Below are 17,342 nucleotides of genomic sequence, written 5' to 3'. Positions count from 1 at the left end.
GCAGTCCGTCCTTCGGGTTCCGATTTTCTCCACCGGGAGGAGAAAACGCAGGACCAGGAGTGCCAGGACCACTCCGGTCTAGGTTCTGACACCCCTCACCTTTCTTACCTGGGCGCAGTTATTACTGGGATACGTCGCTTTTATTGAGCACCTGCTGTGTACCATTTGCTAGGCTACAAGCTCTTCTGAAATGCTGTGGGAATCTGGCCCTCCTTCCCCATACCGACACCCAACTGTGCCCCCTCACCCTCTTCTGCAGCTTCAGGCCCCTCCTGCCAGTCAGGTCTAATGTGTACCCTGGGAAACAATTTGACTAAGCACCTTGGCCCAGGACCGTCCATCTTTCTGTACACATCGTTAGAAAGTCATTCCTTAAGAATCTCATGCAATTTTCGTTAAAATAACAATACCGCTTAGTCACTGGTTAGCATCCATTTAAAAAGATTCCAATTTCCTTGGAAATGATAAAGCAGCTCCTTGAGGCGAGCATTCTGGGGTGGTGAATAAGTGGGGAGGTGAACTGGAGAGGGTTTGGTGAGCCTGGGAAGCAGTCTGGGTAGTGGTTGAGAGCGCTGTGTTGTGTGATAGGGGGCAAATTACTCAACTTTCTACTCCATATTTCTCCATCTGTTAGAATGAGATGATAATAATGACTGCTCAGGGATTGAATGCACACTGTACTAAGCTTTGAGAGGTGCTTAGCACAGTGCCCGGGATATGGTAAACTCCTGATGAACCAGCCATAGCTCAAAGAAAGAGACAAGCTCGGAGGATGAGTGATAAGGGCCTTTCAGTGCCAGCTGGGCCTCTTGTGTGTAGCTGTACAAGAGGGCCGGCCTGGCCAAGGCCCCTGAGTGAGCCTCCGTTTTGCAGGGAGGCAGGTGGGGATGGACACGGGGATGAGGAGGGTTGTCAGGGACACAGTGAGCTCTGGAAAGTGAGGATGCCCGTGCCTGTTAGCTCCTTTGATGTCCTTGCCTAGCCTTCTGGACACCATCCAATCTGGCCTTGTCCCTACTCTAAGCAAGACTGTCTTTGTCTGCACCAGGACCCTAGATCCGGTCTGAGCAAAATCAGAATCTCAGTCTCTCTCTCTCTTTTCCAAGTCCACCCCCAATCCCAACATTTGTTGCTTAGAAAGGCCTAACCAGACGCCTGTTCCTCAGACTCCCATTTCCAGTGTCTGGGAAAAAACAGGAACTAGGAGAGAGTGAGTGTTCCCCCAATTAGGATTGCTCACCTACTGTCTATGTACGTATGCAACCCCTCATGGTTGCATATATATACATACATTTTTCAAAGCAATTGGATTATCTAATTTGATCCTCACAATAGCCACGTTAGGAAGGTAAGCCTGGAAGTATTACCCCATTTGATAAGTGGACAAAGTAAAGCTTAAGATCAAACAGGAGACCCGTTGTAGAGCAGAAAGTGGCATATCCTCTTTGTCCAGGCTCTTCCTTCTCCCTGGTGTTAAGGTGAGTGGCTGCTGGCTTTCCACAGGCCAGGAAGGTGGAGGCGAGCCCCTGGCTGCTGGGCTGAAGGAGGAGGAACCATGGCTGAGTTCAGCCCCCGACTCTCAGGATGCCCCGAGTGAGGAACCGCCCCTCTCCTGCGCTGTCTCTGGGGAGAAGCAGCCGTCAGAGGTCCCTGGAGAACTAACGGGGGCTGATGCTGGGAGAGTGTGCCAGCCCCCCGGCTCGGGGGCTGTCCACAAAGACAGAACTCTGGTCCCACCTAGATCCCAGCCCCAGGGGGAGGGTTGCTCCCTCCTGGTGAGAGAGGTGAAGCCAGGGAAGAGGTCCTGCTCTCCAGCCCCCAGTAAGCAGAAAAAGCCTAATGCCATGGGTCTGGCCTCCACGTCATCTCCTGGTGTCACTAACTCAGCCCATGCCACACACAACCCAGTGCCTTGTGGGTCAGGCCGGGGGCCCTGCCATCTGGCCAACCTCCTCAGCACATTGGCCCAGAACAGCCACAACACAGACCAGAAGAAGAGGCCCCCGGAAGTGACCTGCCAAGTTCGGAAAAAGACTCGAACCCTATACCGCTCAGGTAAGTCCCTGAGGGTGAGAGGACACCTGAGAGATCTGGTGTCATCTCTGGGAAAGGCAGGCTGCACAGAGAACATAGCCCCAGGAGACTGGAGTGTGGTTAGTATGTATACCACCTTGTCCTGGATTCTTTCTTGACCTGTGGCAGGGCCATGACCTCTGACCCTCAGAGGGGAAGGTTAGGTTGCCTATCAGAAAGTGACATTGGGACCAGGTTCGTTCCCTGCCACAAAGCCCAAAAGAGAGAGGCCCCAGCCCAATGGAGAATTTAGTTACAAGGCTCTGGGAAGGCCCTTGGGTTGGAGACAGTGGTCCCATCCTGAAGGCATTTGTCTTTTTTCTCTGCTGCTGCATCATTGGTGTTCTCATTCGAGTTTTTTCTTCCAGACCAGTTGGAGGAGCTAGAAAGGATCTTCCAAGAAGACCACTACCCAGACAGTGATAAGCGCCGGGAGATCGCCCAGACAGTGGGGGTCACTCCCCAGCGCATCATGGTAATGGGGGCTGGCACACTCTCCCAGAATCCACCACCTGGAACTCTCAAAGAGCAGAGCATGTGCCAACATCCCCGTGAATAGGGGTGAAGTGAGGTCTTGGATCTGGCTGTGTTCTAGCCTGTGTCCACACAGCTACAGCCTTAGACTATGAGAAGAGGAAAGTACCTGAGAAGCCATCTAGATGAACCTTTTTATAAAACTGATCTGACCGAGAGGCATCTGAAGCAAAGTGGTGGTGACCTCCTGAAGTCATGGAGCTCACTCCGTGACAGTCAGGACCTGACTCTTAGTCTCTGCCCCATTTCTCAAGCTCTTCTTGTCTCTCCCCTGCAGGTGTGGTTCCAGAATCGCCGGGCAAAGTGGCGAAAAGTGGAGAAACTGAATGGGAAGGAGAATAATGACAATCCTGCAGGCCCTGCCCCCACTCCTGCCCGCAGTCAGTTCAGGTAAGAATTTCTCTTCTTCCTGGATCCTCGCCATAGGTAGGAAGTGGGGTCTAACTGGGATCCTGGGGTCTAAGAGAGAACATTGGAAGGCTGGGCGTGAAGCCTGGAGTTGTTGGCTAATATTTAGTGAGATTTGGGGTAGATGGGGTCAGGAGGTTGCTGGTGCTTCGGAGGGAGGCAGAGTCTGGGAATAGGGCATCCTTTCCCTGCACTGAGGCTGTGGTCTAAATCCAGGGGCCACTCGAGCTAGAATCTTCATTCTCTTTGCCTCCAGTTCTGCAGCTGAGCTGCCACCTACTGTGCCTATGGACCCAGAGCCTGGTACCTTCCCTCAAGTGCCCCCTCTGGATACTCTCCCAGGTGAGCTGACCATTCTGAGGATTATCTGAGGAATATGGCAGCTAGGAAGACAGCAAAGACAGAGGGTCCTCTCTCGATAGATGTGGGAGTGGGCGAAAGCTTTCTACTGTTTTGGTCCATGGGGGCCTATTCTGGGGGACCTGGGCATGGCACTTCTACTATCCAGCAATCCCAAATCTGCCTCCCCATTTTCTTACTCTTACAATGCCTCTTTGACTTCTGTTCCTAGAGCCCCCCTTTCTGCTGACGTCTGACCAAACTTTGGCCCCAAGCCAACTGAGTGAGGGTACTCAGAAGGTGGCAGTGACCCCACCACTCTTCAGCCCTCCACCAGTTCAAAGAGCCAACCTTCCTTTTCCCCTTGGCCCTGTCCACACCCCTCAACTGATGCCTCTGCTGCTGGATACTCCTGGCAGTGACAGCAGCCACAAGAATGGCCCCTGTGGGTCCTGGGGGACAAGGTATAGAACCTAATGGGGATGGTCACTTGAGTTATCTTGGGAGGGGTATAGAAGGAGAAAAGACAGATGAAGCTTGGGAGGGGAAATGGTTAGCTGAGGAAGCAGGGAGTAGTAAATGCAATGAGGATTCAAAGGATAAGTGGATTTAGGATGGGAAGGATCCAGGCTATCACAGCAATAGAGCAGGAATGAGGGTGAGAAGCCAGGAGCAGGAAGAGGACGAAGAAGAGGCAGCAAGTCTGGGGTCCTGGAGATGGGGAGAGGTGAGGGGAAGGGACTCACCCACTGTGTGGGAGGAATGAGGAGACTACCCCTGAGCCTCATGAAATACTCCTCTGTTCCCCACAGTGTCACGCCACCACCCACCTGCTCATACTTGGAAGAGCTGGAACCCCAGGATTACCAACCAAGCAACCAACCGGGACTGTTCCAGTTCCCCCAGGCGCCACAGCCCCAGTTTCCATACCTGCATCCCTTCCCCTTCCACATGCCCAGTTCAATGACACCTCCACTGCTGGAAGACTCTCTCTTTACGTTGCCTTATGGCTCCAATGGGGGTACAACACAGGGCTACTTCCCAGGCCTGCCATCAGGGCAGATCCTGCTGCAGCCACCTGCTGGGAATATGAGTGAGTTGGGGCTGGAAGAGAAGGTGCCCTTTGTGATTGAGGAAGGTGGGAAGGGACAGAGAGCCTCATTCGCTGGAGGGAAGGCTGAGGCATGGCATGGTGGTGAGAGAATCACTTTTCCTTGCCCCTGGTTGTCTTGACGAAGCTCTCCTTCCTCAAATTTCCTGGAGGCTGCAAAGCAGAGTGAGAATCAGCAAGACAGCTTTGGAGTGAGGAAAACCGAAGGGTGAGGTCCAGCTCAGCGGTTACTAGCTCTCCGGAGTCTGTTTCCTGGACTCTGAAATGGGAATAATATTCCTATATCCTAGAGGGATTTGGTGAGGATTAGAAACAATATGAATGAAGTACTTGGCACAATGAAGTAGATGGCAGCAATATTAATATTCTGACGGGCCACTCGGATCTCTGCAATTCTGGAAGCAACCATCTTCTTAAGAGTAAATTCCAGTAGACAGGGAAGAAAGAGGTGTCTAGTTGGTTCCTGGTCTCCTTGTTGCCTGTGTGAGAGGGCACTTGGCCTGACCCGTGGTCTACTTTGTGTGACTGTTCCAAAACCACAGGGCCTCGAGTCAGGAGCATGCCTGGTCCTGAAGAGGCACCTGGTGCTAGTATTTCGTGCAGACTTGCATGGGGTCCTAACCTATGTTTCTGTGGGGCAGGGAGGGAGCTCTGTCACAGAACATGTTGAATTGGGGCTGATATCCTTAATCCTGTCTAATCTTTCCTATGCTCTTTGACCGCACAGGTACAGTCCCGTGGAATGACCCCTGCTTGCCAGAACTGCCCTTCCCGGGTCCTTTCTGTCCACCAGCTCTGGGGCACCCCCCGGGAGGCAATGGCTTCTTCCCCGATCTGTTTCCGGCTCCCTGTGCTCAGGCTACAAGCAGGCAGCCTTCTCCAGGTCTCACCCCGCTGCCTGAAGGGACGAGATCAGGAACTGGGCCCTTACCCAGCAAGGCACAAGAGGAACAGGCTGCCGCCTCTGGGGAGCAGCCCTCAGCCCCCAAGGAGGTTCAAGAGGAAGACACGAACAGCCATGCCCCCTAGCTGTGGGGCGGAGGAGAGAAGAGGCTGCTCCATGAGAGAGTGTTGGGGTGCCACTGGGGAGATGGCAGTTGACGTGTTAGGAAAGACAGTGGACTTTGTTACCTGGGGTGAAAGTCGGCTGTTTCCCCCTGTGTAGGCTCATCTTCCTGGACACTGATTGGAGAAGGAAGAGGGCTGGCCCTGCCCTTTTCTTCACACCTCTGTATGGTGGTCCTGAAGACAGAGGATGGCTATATTCTGAATGTTGTTATCAGTTTGTGTTGTTTTTTTTCCTTGCTAGACAAATGAGCCAAAGTGTCCACTGTAAGCAATAAACTAGTGTACTCTTTGGTTTCTCTCTGAATAATGTGTCTTCTCACTCACACAAAGCTCCATTTCCTTCATTGCCTTCCACTCAGCTGACTGGTTGTTGGATGTAGTCCTGGGCGTCCCATGTGAGGTGTCCATTGGGCATGATCATGTGGAGCCTGGCATCCTCCCTGGGCCCATCTCCTGCTAGAGGAGGAATTGGGCATCTTGGGCCTTGCCTTCAGTCTTGCCTTTAAACCATATTCCCAAACTCAGAACTGGACCTGAGCAAATCCGAGCCTGGGCCTCTCTGGAATTTCGCCCTGTAGGGATAGGAGTATAAAAGAAGCCTGAGGATATTTTAAGTCAAGTCTCTAGTGTCTGAACCATGACTTATTTCCTCAAAGCTCTTCGCTGCCGGTTGGGGTAGGAATGAGAAGTAGGAGAACCAAGAGGAAGATGCTCTCATATATATATATATTTAGCACCCCACGCCTGATGAGCCTACATCATCCAAATAGCTAGGATTGAGGGCTGTCCACCTAAACCATTTCGCTGTGCATTTAGGGGGTATGTGTGTGGGGGTGCCATTGTGGACCTCCAAATGCTATGATTATTGGAAAGAACATTTTTCAAAAATGTTTATCATAAGCAATTATAAACTTATATCCATCATAACAGTTCTAGGGTCATAACCCCCAAGAACCAAAAAGGAAAAATAATTGGAAATGGAGAATAAACTTCTTAGACAAATACACACGTCCATTTATCTGTGGAGGGTTTTATAGACCAACACTATTTAGTAGCTCAGCTCTAGTACTCTAGCCATCATCTCTCATTGCTACTCAAGGATTGTAATAGCCAGACTTAATTTAGGGATTAGAATATATACATTAAAATATTAAATGTATTATGACCCATAACTGGGTCTTTTAAAGCATACATTTCACATATCTTTTCACATTCTGTCTCATGATTCCCACAAAATGAGCAGCCTAAAAGGAGACATAGGGGGAAAATGTGGAAGACGATAACTTCAATTACACGCCAGTGTTCCTCTCTGTCACCACAAATTTTGTTGCTTTCAAAACTCTGTGAGGAGGCTGGATGCTTACTCCTCCAGCTCTTAATTGGTTCAGGTTCCTGCCACTCAGATTATTAGCACCCCAGTATGGAGCAAATGCAACAGTGTAGCCATCTAAAGCCAAGAATTGAAGGGCGATGGCACTTGAAGGTCTGTGCTTACATGCAACACTCAGATAAAAAGTCCTAGACAATCTTATAGTGTATACCAAAAACAAAATGAGTTAATTGAGAATTAAGAATGAATGATAGACCAAACAAAGAGAAAATGGTGCAGACATCTTAGAAGCATAGCATCCTATAGGGGGAAGAAAGCTCACAGGCTAACAAGTGCAAGCTCCTGACAAATGCAGGAGTTGCTGCAGGTGGAGGTGAAGGATCCTTCAGTCTTGATTTTCCAGTGGGGGCTGCAGAGGAGGGGGTGGCTAACCCTTACACAAAAGCCTATAGAATTTCTGAAAGCTTTAATTATTTTAAAGTTCTTCCTTCTACTAGGAGGAAGTCAATATTGTTTAATTGATCTGAGTTTTGCTTTCCGTGTGCTACAAAGAATAAACCTCATATTGTAAAGTCATTTCTCAAAGCCTTGCCCTCGTGTGGCTCCGTCTCCAGGCTCTTTACCACTCTAGAGACCTCTTTTGAAATGAAGATGAGCTTATGGATGTCTCTTGTAGGAGTGGTGCCAGAACTGAAACTTACTTTGAATGCAGTCTGGTCAACTGCCTTGTACCGTGTGACTGTCACCTCCGTCAAATAGGACACCCTCTTCTCTTAATGGGTTTTGAGAGGAATTGGCTTTATTTTTTGCAGCCAGTTCATATTCTTGGCCCAAAACAAACTTATTGTCAGCTATGACCCCTAGATCATTTAATAGAAACTATTTTAAAGACAGTATCTCTCATTTTGTATTTGGAGAATTGACATTTTGAATCTAAATATACAAAAATTTATATCACTTGTTCAGTTTCATTTGGTTAATTTTAGCCCATTATTGAGCTTGCTAAATGGTTTGGAGTCCTTATATAACATTCGCCATTTTTTGCAATTTTGTTCTCTCTGCAAAATTTCTTTTTTTTTGAGGAAGATTAGCCCTGAGCTAACTGCTGCCAATCCTCCTCTTTTCGCTGAGGAAGACTGGCCCTGAGCTAACATCCATGCCCATCTTCCTCTACTTTATACGTCGGACACCTACCACGGCATGGCATGCCAAGGGGTGCTATGTCCACACCGGGGATCCAAACCGGCGAAGCCCGGGCCCCCGAAGCAGAACGTGTGCACTTAACCACTGCCCCACCAGGCCGGCCCCCATCTCTCTGCAAGTTTGATCAGTATGTTTTATACATTTTATAGTCAAATAGCTGATAATTAGTAAACAGAATACAAGCATACAACATTTTGGCATCCTTCCTTGAAAATACTCCATTAACGAGCACTTTTTTGAGTAGAGAGTCAAACTAGCTAAAAATCCTCCAACAACATTATCATTCAGGGCCATTCTTTGCCATCTCCAGGATTTTGGAAAAGGATTTTGGTAAAAAAAAAACTTTGCTGTATGACTCACTGAAATAAAAAAATGTTCTCTTTATTGTACTCTAATAATTTCATCTTCTTGTAAACCTAAACGTAATAAATGAGCTTAGCTCAGCATGGCTTATTCTTAGGGAACGCCTATTGTCTTTTATGATAATTTGTAATCCAAATATTCACAAAACATCTTTCAATAATCTCTTCTAGAAATTTGTGAGAATTTTACATTAAATTTATTCTCCTTTCATTTCTACAAATCATCTCTTTGAAAATTACAAAAGTTGCCTCTATTAAATCTTAGAGATCTGTTCTGCTCTGAAAAAAAAAAAGAATTATTTAAATCAGCTATAAGACTCTTGTTTGGGTTTTAAGACCATCGATTTTCGTCCAACCCTTTTCATTCCTAGACTATTTTCCTTTCTGGAGAAGACAGGCTACAATACGAGTCAAGTGCGTCTGCTCTCTCTGTATTGTATGTTGACATTATAACGTCTGCTGACATCATAACGTCTGCCATGAGAAGTACATTTCTCTTTTCCCTGTCCTTTCTGTTCCAAGTTTGGTTCTATTGTCATCACCGCTAGTGTTACTGTTAGTATTGGTCTTTAGCATGTGTTGCAGCGTGAATTTTTTCTGGGCTTCGCACTTTGAGATATTATTCTTGGAAGTCCAAATGTGCCTCCTTTTAACTTTCACACCTTTTCAGCCCTTTTAAAATCTGAGCTTGTAGCCACATTGTTACCTTTTGGACGACTCCTTTCGTTCCTCATTATAATTGGGGTTACATCTGTAGAACTTCACTTTGGATAGTTCCACATCCCTCTGCACCAGCCTCATTTGGAGGATGGGGAGCTTCTCACACATAGCTCTCGCTTTTGTTTTGGCTTTGGTTAAAGTGAGGGAGCCAAGTCTCTGCACGCTGGAGAGCCACGGTCAGGCCATTCCTCTCCTCGGATCTCAGGGCAAGCACATTTCAGCACTCCTCCCACCTCCCCTCTCCCCCTCCCCCCATCCTCTTGATATCATGGCTCTCTCAACAGTGCATTCTCTGGGGTTTGCAGTTGGCAGGGCCAGAATCCTCCCTTGCAAAAATCTATCCCTCCAACTTAAGCTTCCACTATCACAATTTGTCCACTAGATGGCAATCTACCACTACTTTCACTGCAGCCTTAAACTACTCTGTTTACAGTAAGAAAGTTCACGCTAATTCTTTCTCCAAAACGCCCTAGAGCCACTAATATCAGGTTCAAAGATACTAAAGTCATTTGGTTTGTACCTTTATTTGCCAGATAAAGTATAGGATGTCTAGTTAAATTTGAATTGTACATAAACAACAAATAATTTTTTAGGATAAGTATGCTTTCTGCAATATTTGGGTGTCCTGTATTTTGATTTGCTAAATCTGGCAACCCTAATTGTAGCGCTCTGCTAAGGACGCCACATCCATGATGACTTTGTGATTCAGACAGAGATCATCCAGGAGTTCGCCTCTGTATCTCTACTCAACTTCCTTGCAGTTTAGGCTCCTGAGCAGTCCTGGGTTCATCGCATAAAGCCAGTTCATTCGGTACTCCCCTCCCTCCTGCAATTATAACCCTCCATACAGGCTCCACGCTTGTCTAAAAAAATGCTCTGAAATCTGTTGGATTCGTATTATATTTTCTGTTCCTGTTAGCTAAATTTTTTATATTGGTTATTTATATATTTCTGAGATAGTCCATTAGAATTTATTTTTAAAATGTATATTTTAACATCATTTTCATAAAAAGAACACAGGAAAACAGGCTGCAAAAGATAATTTGGCATTTGTTGATTCCACTCCAAGTCTTAAATGGTCTTGATTAATTAAGAATAAGTCTGACTTCCTGGAAGTGAGGTGTCTCCTTCATTCACCCGGAAGTGGTATTATTTTAGTTCAAGAGATAGTTTAGGAGATTTAGGTTTTTTATGTTTGTGTTTTAGTTTATACTGTTCTTTCAAAAATGCCCCCTCGCTTGAATTTCATAACAAAGTCCTGAGAAATAAAGGCAGACATTCATTCTGCCATTTGGTGGGGATTTACAGGCACCCACCATACTGAGTGCACACAAAGATAAATAAAAAGTCTTTCCAGCTTTCAGGGAACTGTCAATCTTGTGGGGGAGTCTGACGGCACAAATGACCAGTTACAACACAGATGGCAATGCTGCGCAGGGCCAGCCGTGAGTACAAAGTGTGACAGAAGTCCAAAACTTGGAGCAGCCATATCTGCGGGGGCTAAGGAAGCTTTGGAGCTCGAGGCATTACTCATGAAGCAAGAGTAGAATTTGGAAAAGCAGAGAAGGCAAGCAAAGGTATTTCAGGAAGAAGGTGGAGTGAATGCGAGTCCACTGACACTGGAAAGATGCTGAGGGACAAGTTCAGAGTGGCTGGATTTGTATGCAGAAGAGGCCATCGGCGGGACCGTGATGGAAGATGAGGCTCGTTCGGGAAGAGTGGGAAAGGCCTTAAACACAACGCTGAGATGTTTGGGCTATATTCTTCGGGTGATTAGAGAGGCATTGGCATTTTTAACTCATGGGCTTGACTTGACCAGATTTGTATTTTAGAAAGACAAATGGAGATCAGAGGCCTTAAAGAGGAGATGCAGGGAAACGAGACAAGGCTACTGAATTAGTCTAAGTGAGAGACGATGGAGCCCAGAGTACAGTAGTGTAAAGGAAGAAGAGGACCAGATCTGAGAAATATTTAAGAGTCAGAGTTAGTATAATATGAGAGAAAATTAGTTGAAAGGAATTGGAGAGACAGGGGAGAGGACAAAGACTTCAGTAACTAGGAAATGCTGATAACTGAGAAAGGAAGCAATGGAGATGGAGCAAATTTGGGCAAAAGGAGATTATTTTGTTTGTGTATGTTGGGGCCAAAGTTCCTGTGGTTTCTGGGTGGATATGTCTAGGGAGAAGAATATGGAACCAGTGTCTGTGGGAGAGATAAGGACTAAAGGTTGCCATTGGGCCTCTTCAGCATAGAAAACACTAGCGGAGCTCGAGAGACCAAATCAAACTGCTCAGGAAGAGCAGGGAGCATGAAGAAATGTGGTCCTAGGGTGGACTCACAGAAAAACCCACAAAGGAGAGGACAGAAGGGCTGAAGGAAAGGTGGCATTGAGATGGATAACGAACGGCCTGAGTAGAGGAGGAAAGACTTGGAGGAGCTGGATGGGGAAAAAGTGAAAAGCCCAACTGGGTCACTTGGTTTGGAGAGGTGGTTGGACAAATAAGTGTGCAAATTAGATATAAGTATCTCAATTTACAGAGGAGGACACTGAGGTTGAAATGATTTCCTAAGAATGTCTTAATCAAGTCTAGTAGAAGTCTTTTGAGTTTGTTTTATTTTCCACCTCACCAAATGCAGATAAGGAGTCTTGCTTCCTGAATGCTGATATCATTTACAAACCTGAAAGAGCCTTAACAAGTAAAAGGCTATTAACGATAGCCAGTTTGTGTGTTTCACAAGACCACGTGAAGAGCTAAAATAGCTTACTTACCTAACTCAGAAATTGGTCCTCAAAGTATTAATGATGATGATAACCATTTATTTAGCATCTATTGTGTATCTAGCTCTCTAATAGGTAATCTCATTTCACAACAGTCCCATAAGGTGTTATTCATTTGACCAATGAAAATCTGAGAGTCAGAGAGGTGTCTGAGTTTACCCAAATTTGCAAAAGATATAAATTTTGGACAAGATGTAACCCCATGTCAGGAAGTGCCAACTTCAGGAAGCAATGTATTTGGACAGTTTTAGAGGGAGATAATAAGGAAGGTCAGAAGGTGGGGGTGGGTGTCATCAAACAATGGGTGTGATGTAGGCCAGATTTAGAATCAAATCCTTCCAAGACCCCAGGCCTGTGTTTAAATAACTTAAATACTCATACTGTTTCGTTTGATGTAAAAAGAAGTAGGGACATTGTAGTGAGAAGAGGGAAGAGAAAATAGCGGTAAAAGGGAAAGGAAGCTGCATGTTCTAAAACTGAAAGGGGGATTGGAACATATGAGAAGAACAGTCAGAGGGGAATTGAAGTGTGTGTGGGGGCAATGTGAGAAAAGGAGACAGTTGGAGGGGATGGGTGGGAGCTAGATGGCCAGGTGGGGGCCAGCTGTGACAAGCCTATTGCCTCGTAGATAACGAAAGGGGGAAAAAAGACAGAGCCAAATCTGACACTGGTACAGCACCTTCCTCCAGAAAGATTGCAGGTGAAATCTGGGAGAAGATAGACCAATGGGGAAGTCATTCTAGTGTCCAGGAATGAGATGTTCAGAATATAATAATGGTAAAGAAACGAGAGAGAAACAATCAATGAGAGCAATGCTAGGAAGATATCAATGGAATTTAATTTTGTGGATCAGGAGGAAAGAATGTCAGACTGACTCCAGGTTTTAGAGCCTAGGCATCTAGGAATACTGTTTACAAAATATGGAAGTCCAGAGGAGTTGGTTTCTGCCTCTGCATTATAGCTTCTGCATCTTCATTTGTAGCTTTCACATTTCTTGTCTTAGTCTCATTACTCTGATCAAGTTGCCTCAAGAACATTCCTCCTGCCACAGTTTTATTATCTGAGAATGGAATTTCCACCCACAGAGATTCCATGGTCTTTTCTGGTGCACTTTTATCCTGTTGCTGCTTATGGCATTCTTTCCATCTAACTCTATCCAATGTGTCCTCTCCAACTCGGCTCCCTTACCCCAATCCATATTCCTGTAGCCTGCCAGGGATGCAATCTGTTTTTCAGTGTTCCCTTCTGAGTTCCCATCAATAACAAGCATACAATGTTTCCAAGCATTCCAATTTGCCCACTTCTTTATTTCACATTCTTGCTCATTATTGTCATGTGTTGCTTAATGATGGGGAGGGGTCTGAGAAACGTGTCATTGGGCGATTTTGTCGATGTGCGAACATCGTAGAGTGTACTTACACAAACCCAGATTGTGTAGCCTACTATACATCTAGGCCCTATGGTACTAATCTTATGGGACCACCGTCGTGTATACGGTCAGTTGTTGACTGAAACGTCATTATGTGGTGTGTGACTGTATTCCCTGTGTTTGACTTTTCTGTTACTTCCTATAATTCTTAATTATTTGAATTGGTGAAATCAGGTATATTTTCATACCCAGTCAACTAAAAAATGTTTCCCAGAACCAACTGAAAGGACTACTATCAAATGTTTAAAAAAAATATTTGATACATTTATTTTCCTTGATTTTCAGCTGGAAAACTCCTCCTCCATCTTTTTTTTCCCTTAATGCCAATATGGTTTATACTTTGAGGAGGAAGCCCAGTATTCCTGCATAAATTCTATCTTCTAGTAAAGATCCTCTTGTACTTCTCTCCCCTAAATCTAAACAGCCACCTCTTTACACACACACGCACCCTTCCCCCCATCTGACTCGCCACTTCTTTAAGGCCCTGATGTGCAATGGCTGCAAAAACCACACCTCATCTTTGTTTCCAGTCTGTTGCCTGGCCAAGCTCAGTTCCATCACCCAAACCTGCTTATTAACAATTCCACAAGTCTGACCTTCCACTCTCTCAAAAATAATCTGCCTATACATATTCTGTTTGCTCAGTCTTCGCATTTTATGGCAAGCACCTTAAACCTTTTATGATGAGCACAAACTCAGCAAACCACTTGCATAAATCCTAGAGGCGAACATCAGACTGTTCTAATCTGTGGTTTATAACTGGCTGAGTGACATTAGGCAAATTAACTCCCCTCTCCAGGCTCCATTATGACAAGTGACGGTGTGAGACACAAAGATCTCTAGGCTTCTTTGGACTCCAACAGTCCACCACAAGTTGATCTCAATAAGAAAACACTCTAGGGGCTGGCTCAGTGGCGCATAGGTTAAATTTGCATGTTCCACTTCTCCGAGGCCTGGGTTTCGCTGGTTCGGATCCTGGGTGCGGACATGGCACCGCTTGGCATGCCATACTGTGGTAGGCGTCCCACATATAAAGCAGAGGAAGATGGGCATGGATGTTAGCTCAGGGCCAGGCTTCCTCAGTAAAAAGAGGATTGGCAGTAGTTAGATCAGGGCTAATCTTCCTCAAAAAAAAAAAGAAAAAGAAAACACTCTAGAACTGGCTGGATGCCTCCCATCCTTCTGCATTTTCATCCCATTGCCTTCTGTATTTTCCTATTCTTCCTAGGACTGTCTGCTTCTGTGATGGCTAACATCTCTCTTGCTGGATTTGTGGACTCTGCTACAGTATCCCATGGTCTATTGCTCTCAGCCACCCTTTCCAGAAGAGTCTAAACTTTCTCCCTGGTGTTAAGGAGCCCCTTGGTCTGTGAGCAGATTTAGATCCTCCATCTCAGTACAATCAACTGACCAGCTCCCACTCTGCTTCAGGATTTCCATCTGCATTGTTCAGAGATAATTGCCTCTTTGAAATGCTCAGGTAAACTGCCAGGAAAATATTTATCTGCCCATTGGTGCTCCCAGGGAAGTTTGTGGGCCAGACTCGGGCCCCTCCCTGTAGCAGGCTCTGCCCTCAGGCCCATGACTCATTCCCCAAGCAGCAGGGATCAGTAGTCACTCCCACCCTCACCAGCTCGCTCAAGTTTACAGCTCACACCAGCCCAGCTCCTTTCCTCCACACATTCCTTGTTCACAGGCCACCCAGGAAGCATAAACACTCGTCTGTCTAAGGGCGCTCGTCCACTCACCTGCCCTCCCTGAGTCTTCTTTGTGCCCATAGCCTTGTTTTTGCAATGCTCCCTGGGAATTCTGCAGACTGAAGGGATGGTTTGCCTTATCTTCTTCCAAGGAAGAGGCTAGAGAAATTTCTCTTCTGTAATTGTCATTTAAAATGGGCAGGTTGAAAGAAGCGGGTCAAAAACTATTAAGTACAGAGAATGTTCTAAGTACCTTTGAATCATTGCTGAGTGTGGCATCTGTTTCTCTTTAGCTCATTTACTCGTAACCTTTGGCCCCTCCGCACACCTGATTTCAGAGTTGGAAGATTACATTAAACAGGCCGGGAGCTGCTGCAGTCATGCAGCTCCTGAGTCATGTTTATAGCAAATGTGGCTTTGGGGTGACTGAGTGGAATGAGTGATAGGCCCAAATCACCACCAAAAGATATTTACATAGAGGTTTCAGAACCGTGTACAAACATGCACACGGCTCAGTGATGTGTCTTGGGGTGCGTGGGTGAGGAATAGTTGTGTCTATAAAGGGCCACTGTAGCAAAATACTGGATTTCTAATTTTATCTTCTTAAGGAGAAGAGGTTATAAGGGCGGCACTCCTAAATACTTAAAAGCACACAGACTATTATGGGTAGAGCAATATGGGGTCCAAAAGAGCATTTGGTTTATCAATGTATGTGAAAGAAGGGAGCCAGTGAATGTAATCTCTTTAAATTTTAAAAGACTTTTAAACATCTATCCCAAATGCTAATTTAGAAAAGAATCAGGCATCATAGAACCCAAATCCATTTGATCTTTTGTCACATCATGGATATAGAAGTTGTTTGAGAGAAAATAACATTAGGGAAAGCAAACATCTCCAACTGTGAGCCTTCCAGATATTAACATGGAGGCTGACCGTGTTAAAATCATTATAAATGACTGTGACAGGGCAAGAAGTGCAGAATAAAAATCTTAAGATCATAGTTAACTTTATGTGAACAGTTGATGGTGAAAATAAACTTTAAAAAACAGCTTTCTAAGCTGTGTGAGTAGGTGAAAGTGATAGATGGAAATTCAACGTGGTTGAGGGCACAGAGGAAATAATTCAGCATATAGCTATAGATTTTAAGCTCCAAGCATGTTACAATTCAGAAGAGAGGCTATAGATAGGATGTTGTTGGGGCTGGCCCAGTGGTGCAGTGGTTAAGTGCGCACGTTCTGCTTCTCAGCAGCCCGGGGTTCGCCGGTTCGGATCCCAGGTGCGGACATGGCACGGCTTGGCACACCATGCTGTGGTAGGCGTGCCACATATAAAGTGGAGGAAGATGGGCTGGATGTTAGCTCAGGGCCAGTCTTCCTCAGCAAAAAGAGGAGGACTGGCAGTAGTTAGCTCAGGGCTAATCTTCCTCAGAAAAAAAAAAAGGACATTGTTGATGTCTCCTGAAGACACTACCATTGTGCAGAGTTTTGCTTAAAAATCAATAAAATGAGGTATATTCATATATGCCTCAAAACGCAGTTCTGCCCAAAAAGCATGGGTTAATGGTTGTTTTCACCATCGAGCATAAGAAATTGCTGTTTCTAAGACAATGATGCTAATTAGGATTAAAGAATAAGTAGAGTTAAATTCTGGAAATCTGACGGGGGAAGGGACAAGAAACAGAACTGTCCCCAATTTTCAGAAACCCAATGTATGGAAAATTTAGAAATTCAATTGAGAAGAGATTACTCACATCTAAGTTTTGTTTGTTTGTTTTTAAAACCAAGGACAGGTAAATCCCAATTGTCTTTTAATTTCCCAGATTAGGTGAGAATAACCCAATTAAACGAATACATATTTAGTCTTACGGAAGTCAGCTTCAAAGGGCTCATAGCAACTTCAAGGAAAGAAGCAGTCATTCAACCAAAAAAATTATTTGCATGTGTACCATTCAGAAGTTGATATTTTATCTCTCTGGGAAAATAAGGGAGAATTTGCCTAGAAAACATAAGGTTGAATATGGCTCTGTTTGAGCCATATGGCCAGTATTCAAATGCTGGTTTGAACAAACAATTTGGATTATAATTATGGTTATTGCTATTAAGAAGGGCCAGTAGTTAGTTTACACGTAACACTTACATATTAGTATATCATATATTAATAATAAAAAGCTAGCTTTATGAAAATAGTGAAAAACTTCAATTGAACTTCTCTAAAACAATCCCTATTTTAGATTTTTTAGTAGGGTCAACCTGTTTAGGATAAATTAATATTAGCTCCATCTTAATTACT

General features: G+C 45.2%; 1 protein-coding gene across 1 annotated transcript; it reads left to right on the top strand.

Annotated features, from left to right (window-relative positions):
- Positions 1-772: 772 nt before the first annotated feature.
- NOBOX (NOBOX oogenesis homeobox) lies at positions 773-5,713 on the top strand. Its single transcript, XM_070615354.1, has 8 exons — positions 773-937; positions 1,479-2,055; positions 2,442-2,606; positions 2,862-2,997; positions 3,272-3,357; positions 3,587-3,818; positions 4,167-4,447; positions 5,193-5,713. The coding sequence occupies exons 1-8, from the start codon at positions 773-775 to the stop codon at positions 5,492-5,494; spliced, it is 1,944 nt and encodes a 647-aa protein (XP_070471455.1). The 3' UTR covers positions 5,495-5,713.
- Positions 5,714-17,342: the final 11,629 nt, after the last annotated feature.

Source organism: Equus przewalskii, chromosome 4, assembly GCF_037783145.1.
Source record: "Equus przewalskii isolate Varuska chromosome 4, EquPr2, whole genome shotgun sequence".
Lineage (NCBI taxonomy): Eukaryota > Metazoa > Chordata > Mammalia > Perissodactyla > Equidae > Equus > Equus przewalskii.
Note: the sequence above shows the minus strand (reverse complement) of the source record. Positions and strands in the feature narration are given on the sequence as shown.

Bases quoted from the DNA above. Each gene is read 5' to 3' on its own strand.
- NOBOX (XM_070615354.1), top strand. From the start codon at position 773: ATGAGTGATAAGGGCCTTTCAGTGCCAGCTGGGCCTCTTGTGTGTAGC. The intron at 2,998-3,271 runs GTAAGAATTTCT...CTTTGCCTCCAG, and splicing joins CCTGCCCGCAGTCAGTTCAG to TTCTGCAGCTGAGCTGCCAC. The intron at 3,358-3,586 runs GTGAGCTGACCA...TTCTGTTCCTAG, and splicing joins CCCTCTGGATACTCTCCCAG to AGCCCCCCTTTCTGCTGACG.